We start from the raw sequence: 11,850 nt of genomic DNA, 5'->3' as shown, positions 1-11,850 counted from the left end.
CAGAGAGTCCCCCATATAAAACAGAATTCATAAGCTATACTTAGACAAGATTCCTCAAATCATCAAAATAATTTACTCCACATAGAGAAAAGAAAAATATTAGACAGTTTATTTTAAAACCTTTAAACAACTGAATAGGTTGTAGGACTGGTGTTTAGAAGTGGTCTTATAGACTGCTATATCATTCATGTCTCTTCAGCGGTTGGATTTCCCACAGAATGTTCCTGCCCTCCCGCCCATTCCCTGTCATTAAAACATCAGCAGGCTTGCAGTCGCAATAGATGTAATGTATTCCATGTGTTATTTTTCTTTTTGCTTAGAAAAGAATCCAGAATTCTTGCAATAAAGGATTATTTTAAACCATTTAAGTCTCTTCTTTTCTAGATCAGCTGACTGACATCTGAAAACAGAAAACTCAATGGAAAAAATCTCTCTCTCTCTTTGTGTTCGCAGCTTTTAGGATATGGTCTTTGTCTCAGGGATCTAAGAGAGTTAGAGTGACCATGCAGCCAGACTCAGGGACCTAAGTTTTCCATCCACATGTAAATATTTATGACTAAAGTTCTAGTTATTATACTGAGGAATACAGTTTTGGTTTACATAACATTTATATTTGGAAAAGCTCTCATGGGTAAAAATATGTAAGTATGATTTTGGCCGCACTGAAATAAGTGATTTGATTATTTCAAGTCTCTGTGGTTCTCATTTTATTTATATATTTATCTCAATTATATTAGTTGTTTTCCTATTGGCTAAGACAACTACAGCCTACCAAATGATTATGAAGTTACATAAGACTCTATTTGAAGACTATATAAAGCCTTTTTTTCACTCTAGCAAGAGAGAGAAGTCTATCAAGATGCAGGTTTGCTGCTTCAGGCTCATTCATGCGTGGAGATTTGTTTCAAGACACACTGAAACCTGAACCAGTGCTGATATATTTACTAGCCCGTACTTCAGAGCTATCAACCTGAGTCGTGAGTAACAGCTACTGTAAGTAGCTTCTGTGCGCTATGAAGAATTTTTCAGTTCCTGTGCAAGCTAATGAATATCAGACTGAAAGTCTTTTTCCTCAGCTTATCCTGAATTTGACAAATAAGTCAGATCCAGTTGGAAGACAAGAAAGAGATGAGCAATTAGCTCAGTTAGAGATTGCTGTGTTGGGAGTAATATTTATGACAGCATCTGTGGGCAATTTTATTCTCATACTGGTACTGTGGAGGAGAAGAAAGAAGTTATCTAGGATGTATGTATTCATGCTTCACCTGAGCATAGCGGACTTAGTGGTAGCATTTTTTCAAGTACTTCCCCAACTAATATGGGATATTACAGACATTTTCATAGGGCCAGATGCATTGTGCAGAACTATCAAATATTTGCAGTTGTTGGGCATGTTTGCCTCTACTTATATGATAGTGGTCATGACAGTGGACAGATATCAAGCAGTATGTTATCCCATGGTCACTTTCCAAAAGAAAAGGGCTCTTTGGAATGCTGCCATTTGCACCAGCTGGTCTATATCACTGCTTTTTAGTCTTCCACAAGTATTTATCTTTTCCAAGACTGAAATATCTCCAGATATTTTTGAATGCTGGGGTGAGTTCATCCAACCTTGGGGCTTAAAGGCATATGTGACTTGGATTTTTGTAGCTATTTTCTTCATTCCCACAGCTATCCTTACCATATGCCAGGTTAAGATCTGCAAAATAATACTAATGAACGTACATGTGAAAAAAAGGAATGAATTTGAAGCAATAAATCAGAAGCAAGTCCTGCCATTCCAAGCAAGCAGTATTAACTGTATTTCAAAGGCTATGATCAAGACTGTAAAAATGACAGTGGTGACAGTTATTGCATATGTCCTTTGTTGGGCACCTTTCTTCATTGTACAGTTGTGGTCTGTATGGTACCCCAGTGGCATTACTGAAGGTAAGATACTCCTTTTTCTTATCAATAACTATAGTAGACTACCACATTGCTACATTTCCTCTTTATATATACATATTATTTAGGTTCAACGATGTGTAATCATTTTATGTATGATTAAATTTGAAGGACTAGTTTGTTTGCATACTGTATTAATGATGTATAGGGCTCTACCAAATTCAGGGTCCATTTTGGTCAATTTCACAGCCATAGGATTTTAAAAATAATAAATTTCATGGTTTCAGATATTTAAATTTGAAATTTCATGGTGCTGTAAGTGTTCCCTCTAATTTTTCCCACAGATGTGCGGAATGAATTTTGTTATGTGCACCAATATGGAGGTGATGCGTCATACATCACCTCCATATTGGTGCACATAACAAAATTCATGTGGTGTGGGTGGGGTGGAGGGGTTCAGAGTGTGGGAGGGGGATCAGGGCTGGGGCAGAGGGCTGTGGTGCAGGGGTGTGAGAGCTCCATCTGGGGGTGTGGGCTCTGGGGTGGGGCTGGGGATGAGGGGTTTGGGGTGCAGGAGGGTGCTCCGGGGCTATGACAGGGAGAGAGAGGACTCCCCCCAGCTCTCTCCTTGCAGCAGTATTTGGGCTGGAGAAAGGGGCGGGGATTGGGGGTAGGGGTGGAGTGGGGGCGGGGCCTGGGGTGGAGGGCAGGGTCGAGCACCGCCCCAGGCTAGAGGGGAAGTCGGTGCCTATGGCACACCCCTCCCCCGGCTGTGGCAGGTCGGCTGCATGGGTTCCCTGAGTGCCTGTGCGGCACTAAATAAGCTGCTGCACGGCCACGCAGCTTACAGGGAACTTAGGTCCTGACCGAAAAAGGAGTTGTGTGTGTGTGTGTGGGGGGGGTCACAAGGTTATTGAAGGGGGGTTGCAGTACTGCTACCCTTACATCTGCGCTGCTGCTGGTGGCAGTGCTTCCTTCAGAGCTGGGTGGCCGGAGAGCGGTGGCTGCTGGCCGTGAGCCCAGCTCTGAAGGTAGCACCACTGCCAGCAGCAGCACAGAAGTAAGGATGGCATGGTATTGTCACCCTTATTTCTGTGCTGCTGCCTTCACAGCAGCTGCCGCTCTCCTGCCACCCAGCTCTGAAGGCAGTGCAGAAGTAAGGGTGGCAATACCGCAACCCCCCTAAAATAAGCTTGCAACCTGTCCCCCGCAACCACCTTTTGGGTCAGGACACCCAGTTTGAGAACGCTGGTCTCTCCTCATGAAAGCTGTATAGTATAGGGTAAAAGCACACAGAAGACCAGATTTCATGGGGTAGACCAAATTTCACAGTCCGTGAGGAGTTTTTCATGGCCATGAATAATGATGTACAATAGCTGGTAACATATTACACTGCATAATCAAAAATCATCTTGGGGGTTACTTAATGTGTGTGTACACATGTACAAACATATGCTTTCAATAAGGCTTTTTTTCTGCTGGGAAGGCTAACCAAGATTAATTAGCATTTAATTATTAGTAAACAACACAGTGAAAATGTTATAAGTTTTATTTGTACTAGCAAGAGATCAATATATACATTTAGAGATTTTAGAGATTATGGAATTACTTTTTTTGTATATTAGGGAAATTAAAGGCAATATAGCATTTTAGCTTTAACTAATTAATAAAATAATTATTCAAATTAATAAAATAAATATTTCTGGTTTACTATTTATAACAGCAACACTATAAAACCTCTGAAGTGGTTTTTGAATATTGAAATGTTCTTAGCTGTGAAATATCTTCAGTGAACTATGGAACAATTACAAATTGTGTAAGGGTTGATATTTGTAATGAAAACAAAGCTAAAATACAAAAGAATAAAATGCTGTACACAATATTAATATTTTCAAAATTATATTGCTACTCTTTTGTTAAAAACAGACTCCCTATCAACTTCATTTCTAAAGTTCAGCTGTTGAAAGATAAAATATGGATATAAATCAGACAAAATTATACTATAACTTTATAAAATTAGACTATAGTCTTGTCTTCTGAAAAGATCTCACGTTATGATCTTTGTTTTAAAAATTCTTTCTACAGGTATGCATTTCTGAGATGGTACAGTATTTACATAGATTAAGGTAACAAGCAACTACATTAACATTTAGATTTATATGGGGTAAGAAGAGTTATGCAAAAATATCTATTTCTGAAATACATCTTATGCATATGCAGCTACAATGTATTATATACTGTAGATAGCTACAGAATTACAATTTTTATAACCATTGAATAAACTGAAATCTCCTAATGTTATTTTAACTTTTTCTCTATTGCAAAATGCTAAACTGATCCTACAAAAGTTAAGTTAATTAATTTAAGAACATGTACATCAAAGAGCATCAATTCATAAGAACATTACTACTTTCTGGCGTGTCTTATTTACATTGGTATCTCTCCAATTCTTTCATTCCAGGTGCAGCATTTACCATCATCATGCTCCTGGGGAATTTGAATAGTTGTGCCAATCCGTGGATTTACATGTATTTTTGTGGCCACATTCCATATTGTGCCAAAAAGCAGTCAAAAAACATCTCAGCTCAGGAAGAATCTGTGATCACAGGAAGCATTAATTTGGTAGACAGGGAACCAGAAGAAAACCTAACTTGTGTATAAATATAAACTTATTTTTGTTGCTTTGATACATTAATTACATTCAACTTTTATGTGAATATTTTATCCCTATCCTTTGTTATCTGAGGAATGGAGTGAGTTGAAAAATTGTCCTTCACTGTATAAATATATTTTTCTTAAATATTGTAGCATACACTGCATTGCAAGAATTCCAGTGTTGTGCAAGCCTGACTTTTAACAGTTACATTGCACTATAACATTCAAATGAATTCATATAACTATTGGCAAAGATATGTAGAGCTATTTTATATACTTCATTTTTGTCTACAAAAACTGCTTTCTGTTCTCTAATTTTGGATTGCCAAAAGATTTCTACAAGAGTGATGACAAATTGTGATATTGTTGAAAAGGAGAATCCTATCATTAGATTTGAATGTGTGATATTGAAATTGAAGCATGAATAGTTCAGGAAAAATTTGGGGGAAATATTTGCGAAACCTTGAGAAGGCATTAGAAAGTCACTAAAACCCTCTGTCAGCTTTAATTAAACACTTTATAAAAATGTGTCTGTCCTGGGGAGTTAAATGTCACAGAGTCTTTATACGTTGCTCTTGCAACTCTGGACATCTGCTTTAGGTTCAAATAACATCTTGGGTCACAAGTGCTCAGGCACTATGGTAATGTTCCAGTATAAGGAGAATGGTGGCCTCATTGTAGTTCCCATTTATATATAATACAAAAGAACCACAAAGGACTAGATTCTCTATCAAGTCACCTGGTGCACAGACAGGTTTGCAGTGAATTTGCACCCTATCTAAACAGACACAGTGGGTGACTTTGAGCCATTTTTGAATTCTGCATATATTTGTGCAGAGTGCATTCAGACCTGTCCTATCTCCTAGCACCCATCTGCTGGCACTGAATGTGCATCTAGGATAGGCAGCTTGACAGGTAATTTCTGAACCATATAGCACTCTATGGGCTTAGTACCAGAGAAAAATAAATATTTCACCTTCATGGTAGAAATTAGTCACTTACCCAAGATCTGCAGTATCTTTACCTAGATTGCTATTTGCTGGCTGAAGTGTGGATACCCTATGCAGATAGGTATTTCTTCCCTTTTTCAATGTCTGCAGTCTATTCAAGAGAGTGTGGACTGGAATATTAGTAGGTCTGTCACAGGCTAAGACAGAGATGCATTGGCAAAGGATCTCTGGGATGTTTGCACATCATCTGCCTATATTATGTCTAGCCCAAATCCATGCTATTCTTCATTTTCATGAGTGCTAACATTCTTAAATGTTCAGGAAAAAAACATTTAAGTGTTTTAAGTATAAAAGTGTACTTGACATTTGCTCTTTTAATATTCTAAGACATAAAGAGAGAAATACTCTGCATTACACAATCATCATAAGAGCTAGTGGGTATTTTAAGCACAAAATGTACCAAACACTTGGACCAAATCCTGACAAGTGCTGATATACAGTGAGCTGATGTACACTGGCTTGATGTGTGGGGTATTGATTGTATTTCCCATTAGTGACTGGCTTCAGTGACAATAGCAATGTACTACTTATAATTAGTGGTGTTCTCATTTATCTCAAATTGCAGATGCCAGTCTTTTGCAGTGAAGGTCCAGGATTCAGACCCCACAGATGACTGGGTTTCTATCTATGCAACCACTGAATGTCTACATCTCTCAATAAAATCAGCTCCCAGTGAGGATCTCTCGTGATGATTTAACCCTTTGGTTGTATGTTTCTGTCCTTTCTGTTTGGTTTTATTTCAGCTTGTTAAATTTCATATAACAGCAAAATATTCAAAATATATATTACAAATATTTCTGTAACTAGCTTTGTCAATTGGATTTTCAGCAAAACATGTATCATATTCAGTCTGTTTAAATTAACTATAGATAATAATCTGCACATAATAATCTGAAATATTAATATTGAAAAATCTATTCCTAAATGTCATTTGGTTGTTTTTATTTGTTTGTTTGACTTTTTGTTTGTTTTTGCAACTCAGGCACAAGGATAAACAATTTATTAAGAAAAAATGGGAATGATAATTGGAAATCATTTAAAAAACACCTCACTAGATGCCCCAAAAGCCACAATCAACGAAGAAGATTGTACTGGTTAAAAGAACACCTGGTTTAGAGGAGAAGTGAAGGAAGCTATACAAATAATTTAAAAAAATAACAAATGGAAGAAAGGGGAAGATGACAGTAATGAATATAAATCAGAAATTAGGAATTGTAGAAAATTGATAAGGGAAGCACAAGGACACAAAGAGCAATCTATGATCAACAGCGTTAAAGACAATAAGGAGTTTTTAAAAAGTATTAGGAACCAAAATAATCCTGACAATTGTATTGGCCCGTTACTAGATGGAAATGATAGAATTATCAATAATAATGCAGAAAAGACAGAAATGTTAAATAAATATTTCCATTCTGTATTTGGGGGGAAAAGATTATGTAATCTCATCATATAGTGATGATCAAACTCTTTCCATTTCACTAGTGTCTCTGGAGGATGTTAAACCAAAGCTACTAAAGTTAGACATTTTTCAATCAGAAGTTCTAGATAACTTGTATCCAAGAGTTTTAAAAGAGCTGGCTGAGGAGATCACTGGAGCATCAATGTTGCTTTACAATACATCTTTGAGCAGTGGCGAAGTTCCAGAAGACTGGAATAAAACTACTGTTGTGCCAATTTTTAAAAGGGTAAATGGAATAAATGGGATGACCTGGGTAATTATAGGCCTGTCAGCCTGACATCAATTCTGAGCAAGATAATGGAGCAGCTATTATGGGACTCAATAAAGAATGAAAGGAGGATAATGTAATTAATGCAAATCAACATGGGTTCATGGAAAAGAGATCTTGTCAAACTAACTTGATTTTTTTTTATGAGATTACAGGTTGATAAAGATAATAGTGTTAATGTAATATACTTAGATTTTTGTAAGGCGTTTGACTTGGTACTGGATGACATTTTGATTAAAAAACGAGAACAATATAAAATTAACCTAGTATACATTAAATAGATTAAAAACTAGCTAATTGATAGGTCTCAAAATGTAAGTGTAAACAGGGTACCATCATCAAGTGGGTGTGAGTATCCAGTGGGGTTCCGCAGGAATCAGTTCTTGGCTGTATCCTATTTAACATTTTTATCAATGCCCAGGAAGAAATAGCACTAAAAAAGTTTGCAGATGACACAAAAATTGGGGGAGCGGTACATAATGAAGAGGACAGGTCACTGATATAGAGCAATTTGGATCAACTGGTAAATTGGGCATCAGAAACATTATGCATTTCAATATAGTTTAATAGAAATGTATACATCTAGGAACAAAGAGTGTAGGCCATACTTAAAGGATGGGGGACTCTATCATGGGAAGCAGTGACTCTGAAAAAGGTTTGGGAATTGTCATGGATAATCAGCTGAACATGAACTTCCAATGTGATTCTGTGGCCAAAAGGGCTAATGCTGTGGTGGGCAACCTGTGGCCTGCGGGCCACATGCAGCACATCAGGGCAATCTGATTGAGGACCGCGAGATGTTTTGCTTCCCGCAGCTCCCATTGGCAGGAATGGTGAACTGCAACCACTGGGAGCTGCGGGGGGCTGTGCTTGCGGACGGTCAACATCAGCAAAATGTCTCACGGCCTACCATCAGATTACCCTGATGGGCCGCAGGTTGCCCACCACTGGGATAATGTGATCCTTGGCTGCATAAACAGGGGAATCTTGAATAGGAGTAGAGAGATTATTTTACATCTGTATTTGGCACTGGTGTGATCGCCGCTGGAGTACTGTCCCCATTTCTGGTGCCCACAATACAAGAAGGAGGTTGATAAATTGGAGAGGGTTCTGAGAAGAACCATGAGAATGATTAAAGGATTAGAAAACATGATTGATTGAACTCCATGAGTCTATTTAGTTTAACAAAGAGAAGTTTAAGGTGTGACTTGATTATGGTCTATACGTATCCACATGGGGAACAAATATTTAATAATGGGCTTTTCAATCTAGCAGAGAAAGGTATAATATGACCCAATGGCTAGAAGATGAAGCTAGACAATTTCAAACTGGAAATAAGGCGTAATTTTCAATGGTGAGAGTAATTAACCATTGGAACTATTTACCAAGAGTTGTGGTGGATTCTCCATCACTGACAATTTTTAAATCATGATTGGATATTTTTCTAAAAGATCTGCTCTAAGAATTGTTTTGGGGGAGTTCTCTGGCCTGTGTTATACAGGAGGTCAGATTAGATGATCAAAATGGTCTTTCTGTCCTTGGAATCTATGAACCTATGTTGAAAATGCTACATATCTCTACGAAAGTCTCAAGCTTTTGTTTTTGTAAGTTATATTAAAGTAAGTATGCAAACTGTACAAACATTACACATACTGAGCCAGATCCTTGGCTGGTGCAAATCAGCATAGCACCTGGACCATTCAGTGGAGCAATGCCAGTTTGCACCAGCTGAGGACCTAGCCTGCAGTATTTAAAAGAATGGCTGCTTTACTATATATTTCATATATTCATATCCGGATTTACAAATAAACTTGTGGAACTAGATTTTCCAAGCTACAGTAACTCAATGAGTCCTGCCGAAGAAACTTCCTTTTTATCCCTCCATTTGGGAGCAATATTAACTTTTTATATTTCAGATGTTCTGATCACCCAAAGGCAATGAATTTGCCACAACTTATTAAGAGCAGAGGTGACCCCGGTGCCTGGATGGGACACACTGAGAATGTCACAATCAGGGCAGATGCTCCCCAAAACTGGCAGATTATACTACAATTAGATTCACCAACCAGTATCAAAACTGTGCTCCTATGTTGCCACACTGCTTAACAAGAAGCTAAACAGTTCCCTTTATGCATTCCAGCTTTGGCTCCCGTCTAGACCACCAACTCTAATATAGTGAAAGGTTATTAAAATCCTATTCACCATAAATCACCAACCCCAAAATATCAAACACATTACTCCCCAGGCCAATGAATATTTCAGATCATACCCAAATATATGCTTACAGCCAATCCTTAATAACTAAATCTAAGATTTATTAAGAAAAGGAAAAAGAAAGAAGAGAGTTAAAATGGTTAAAAGATCAATATACAGACAAATGACTTTCAATGTTCATAGACCAGGATCACAGCAGTGATGTTGTAGCTGCTGGCGTGTAAAAGTCTCTCTGGAATCAATTCAATGGGTTATCGTCCAATAGACAGTTCAGGTGTACAGTCTGTTAGAATTTCTCCATCAGAGTTCCAGGATAATCCAGGTATCCACCTGGAGGCCTCAATCCTATGGCTTAAACCTTCCCTGTTAAAGTTTGAGCAGACCTGAGATAAAAGGATCAGGCCCGAAGCTTTCTTTTATAGTTGAGGCAGGGTGGGTGCTGACAGGAAACTCCACCACAGTGGGCTTTGATGAAAGTGAGCCGACAGTTTGTGATCTCTATTCAATAGGTCCTTTCTCAAACAATGCCTTTAGCAATAGCTATTCAAATTATCAATGCAGTTCACAGGTTGTTTGCTCTTTGGAATTACAAACTTCCAGGAGAGATTAAGACAATAATATTATTATACCACAAGTCCCACCTAAATATAATATCCCCTTTTGATCTCAGTCAATAGAATACAGTAATGAAACATTATAAGACAGGAACAGGATTTAGCATCTATAAGCTAATTAGATCACATTGTTAGATTTCTAATAGGATGCAGGTAAACAGAGACATATTTAGCACTTACTCTTTGATTCTCTAACAATACAGACAGACAAGTTAAATATTCTAATCTACTTAACATGGCTTTGATAACTATCCACAAGGAATGGCCTTGTTCACCATTGCAATACCCTTTTGATATGTCCTTAAGGGTTGCTTACAGGTCAACCAGCTTGCTGATTGTATAACCTTTGCTGGCCCAGTGCTACAGCAGGTAACAAAGATTCAGTGTTTGTAATGTGTACAACAAAATAGTCCATCAGTGTTTTTCCTCAATGTTTTTATTTCCTGAGGATCAATGTCATCTCTAAAATAACAGAAAACAAAATGAAAAAAATCCAACAACAATCAAGTTTTCCACTGCCAGAAAAAACAAAATGAACAAAACAAAAAACAACAATCTGGGTTATTCCATCAGTACTGAAGTGTCAAGATTACAACTATAATTACTCCCACTTCTGTTTCCTAAGCAGCTGCTTTATAGAGTTGTCTGCTCTTTTCCTAGGGAATCTGATTGGACTGCAGTCTCCAGCCTGCCTCATTATCTTACCTCAAGTACTGGCATTAACTCTGTTTGCTGATGAAAAGGTTGTGACCCTGAACCCTCATGCTGAAGGGACTTCTCCATGCCATTCAGTTCATTATTCATGTGATCACCCACCTATCTTTTGACCAGGAACCTGCTATAACCCCTCATCTAATCCCGTGGACTTCAAGCTGTACCTCTGATTTTGTGGGGCCAAACCTAGTGTACTGTTGCTTCAAAGCTCTACCTACTGTGTGAAAGCACTGTTCAATCATCTTCTAAAGACCTGATCAGGTGCTGAATCACCTCTGATACTTTGTTTCCTATCCTGGCAGATACACTTATCAGGTGTATGAGCCCATATATGTAAACAATTTAAGGCTGGTTGAAAATATTTAATTAACACTGTTTTTCAATGGAAATTTGGATTTTCACCAAAACATTTTTTTTCATGAAAAGTGTCTGCTTTGGGTAGAAAATGTCCATTTTTCTTCAAAAACTGTTCCACCCCTGTTGGAATTATTAATAATATTTTAAATTATTAATGTTAATATGGGAAATCACTGCAGGGAGCGGGGCTATGGACAGGGGCTGAGGCTAGGAGTGGGGGCAGGAGTGGAGCCAAAGCCAGGCTGCAGTGGGGGTTGGCAGCTGAGCCGGTGGCCAGGTGCGGCTGCACTCCTGGCCTTGCCCCCAGCCTCAGGCCCGGGCCGGGAACAGAGCCGTGGCTAGCGGCCAAGGCTGGGGGATAGTGCGGGGCCAGACGCGGAGCCATGCCGAGGCTGGCAATGGGGCTAGGCATGGAGCGGGAAGCTGGGGACTGGAGCAGAGTTGGGGGCAGGGAGGAGCTGGGTGGCACTCCCTCCCGGGTCCCATGGGGGCTGGCCTGGGCTCACCACACCCCCCCGGATGTTCCTCCATGCTCCCCTAGAAGGGCGCACCCCACACTTTGTGTACCTCTCTCGTAGGGTACGAGATACCTGAACTACAACTCCCATGCGGCATGGCAGCAGCATATTCAGTTCCAAAATTTTAGCTTTCAGATTAAAGTTTTTAGCTAAAAAA

At 38.8% G+C, this 11,850-nt stretch overlaps 1 protein-coding gene across 1 annotated transcript; it reads left to right on the top strand.

Moving 5' to 3' along the window:
• Nucleotides 1-1,013: 1,013 nt before the first annotated feature.
• Nucleotides 1,014-4,545, top strand: LOC135895587 (arg8-vasotocin receptor-like). Its single transcript, XM_065423725.1, has 2 exons — nt 1,014-1,929; nt 4,346-4,545. Exons 1-2 carry the CDS (start codon nt 1,014-1,016, stop codon nt 4,543-4,545), a joined length of 1,116 nt encoding a protein of 371 aa, XP_065279797.1.
• The last annotated feature ends 7,305 nt before the right edge of the window (nt 4,546-11,850 follow it).

Source organism: Emys orbicularis, chromosome 1 (assembly GCF_028017835.1).
Source record: "Emys orbicularis isolate rEmyOrb1 chromosome 1, rEmyOrb1.hap1, whole genome shotgun sequence".
NCBI lineage: Eukaryota > Metazoa > Chordata > Testudines > Emydidae > Emys > Emys orbicularis.
Note: the sequence above shows the minus strand (reverse complement) of the source record. Positions and strands in the feature narration are given on the sequence as shown.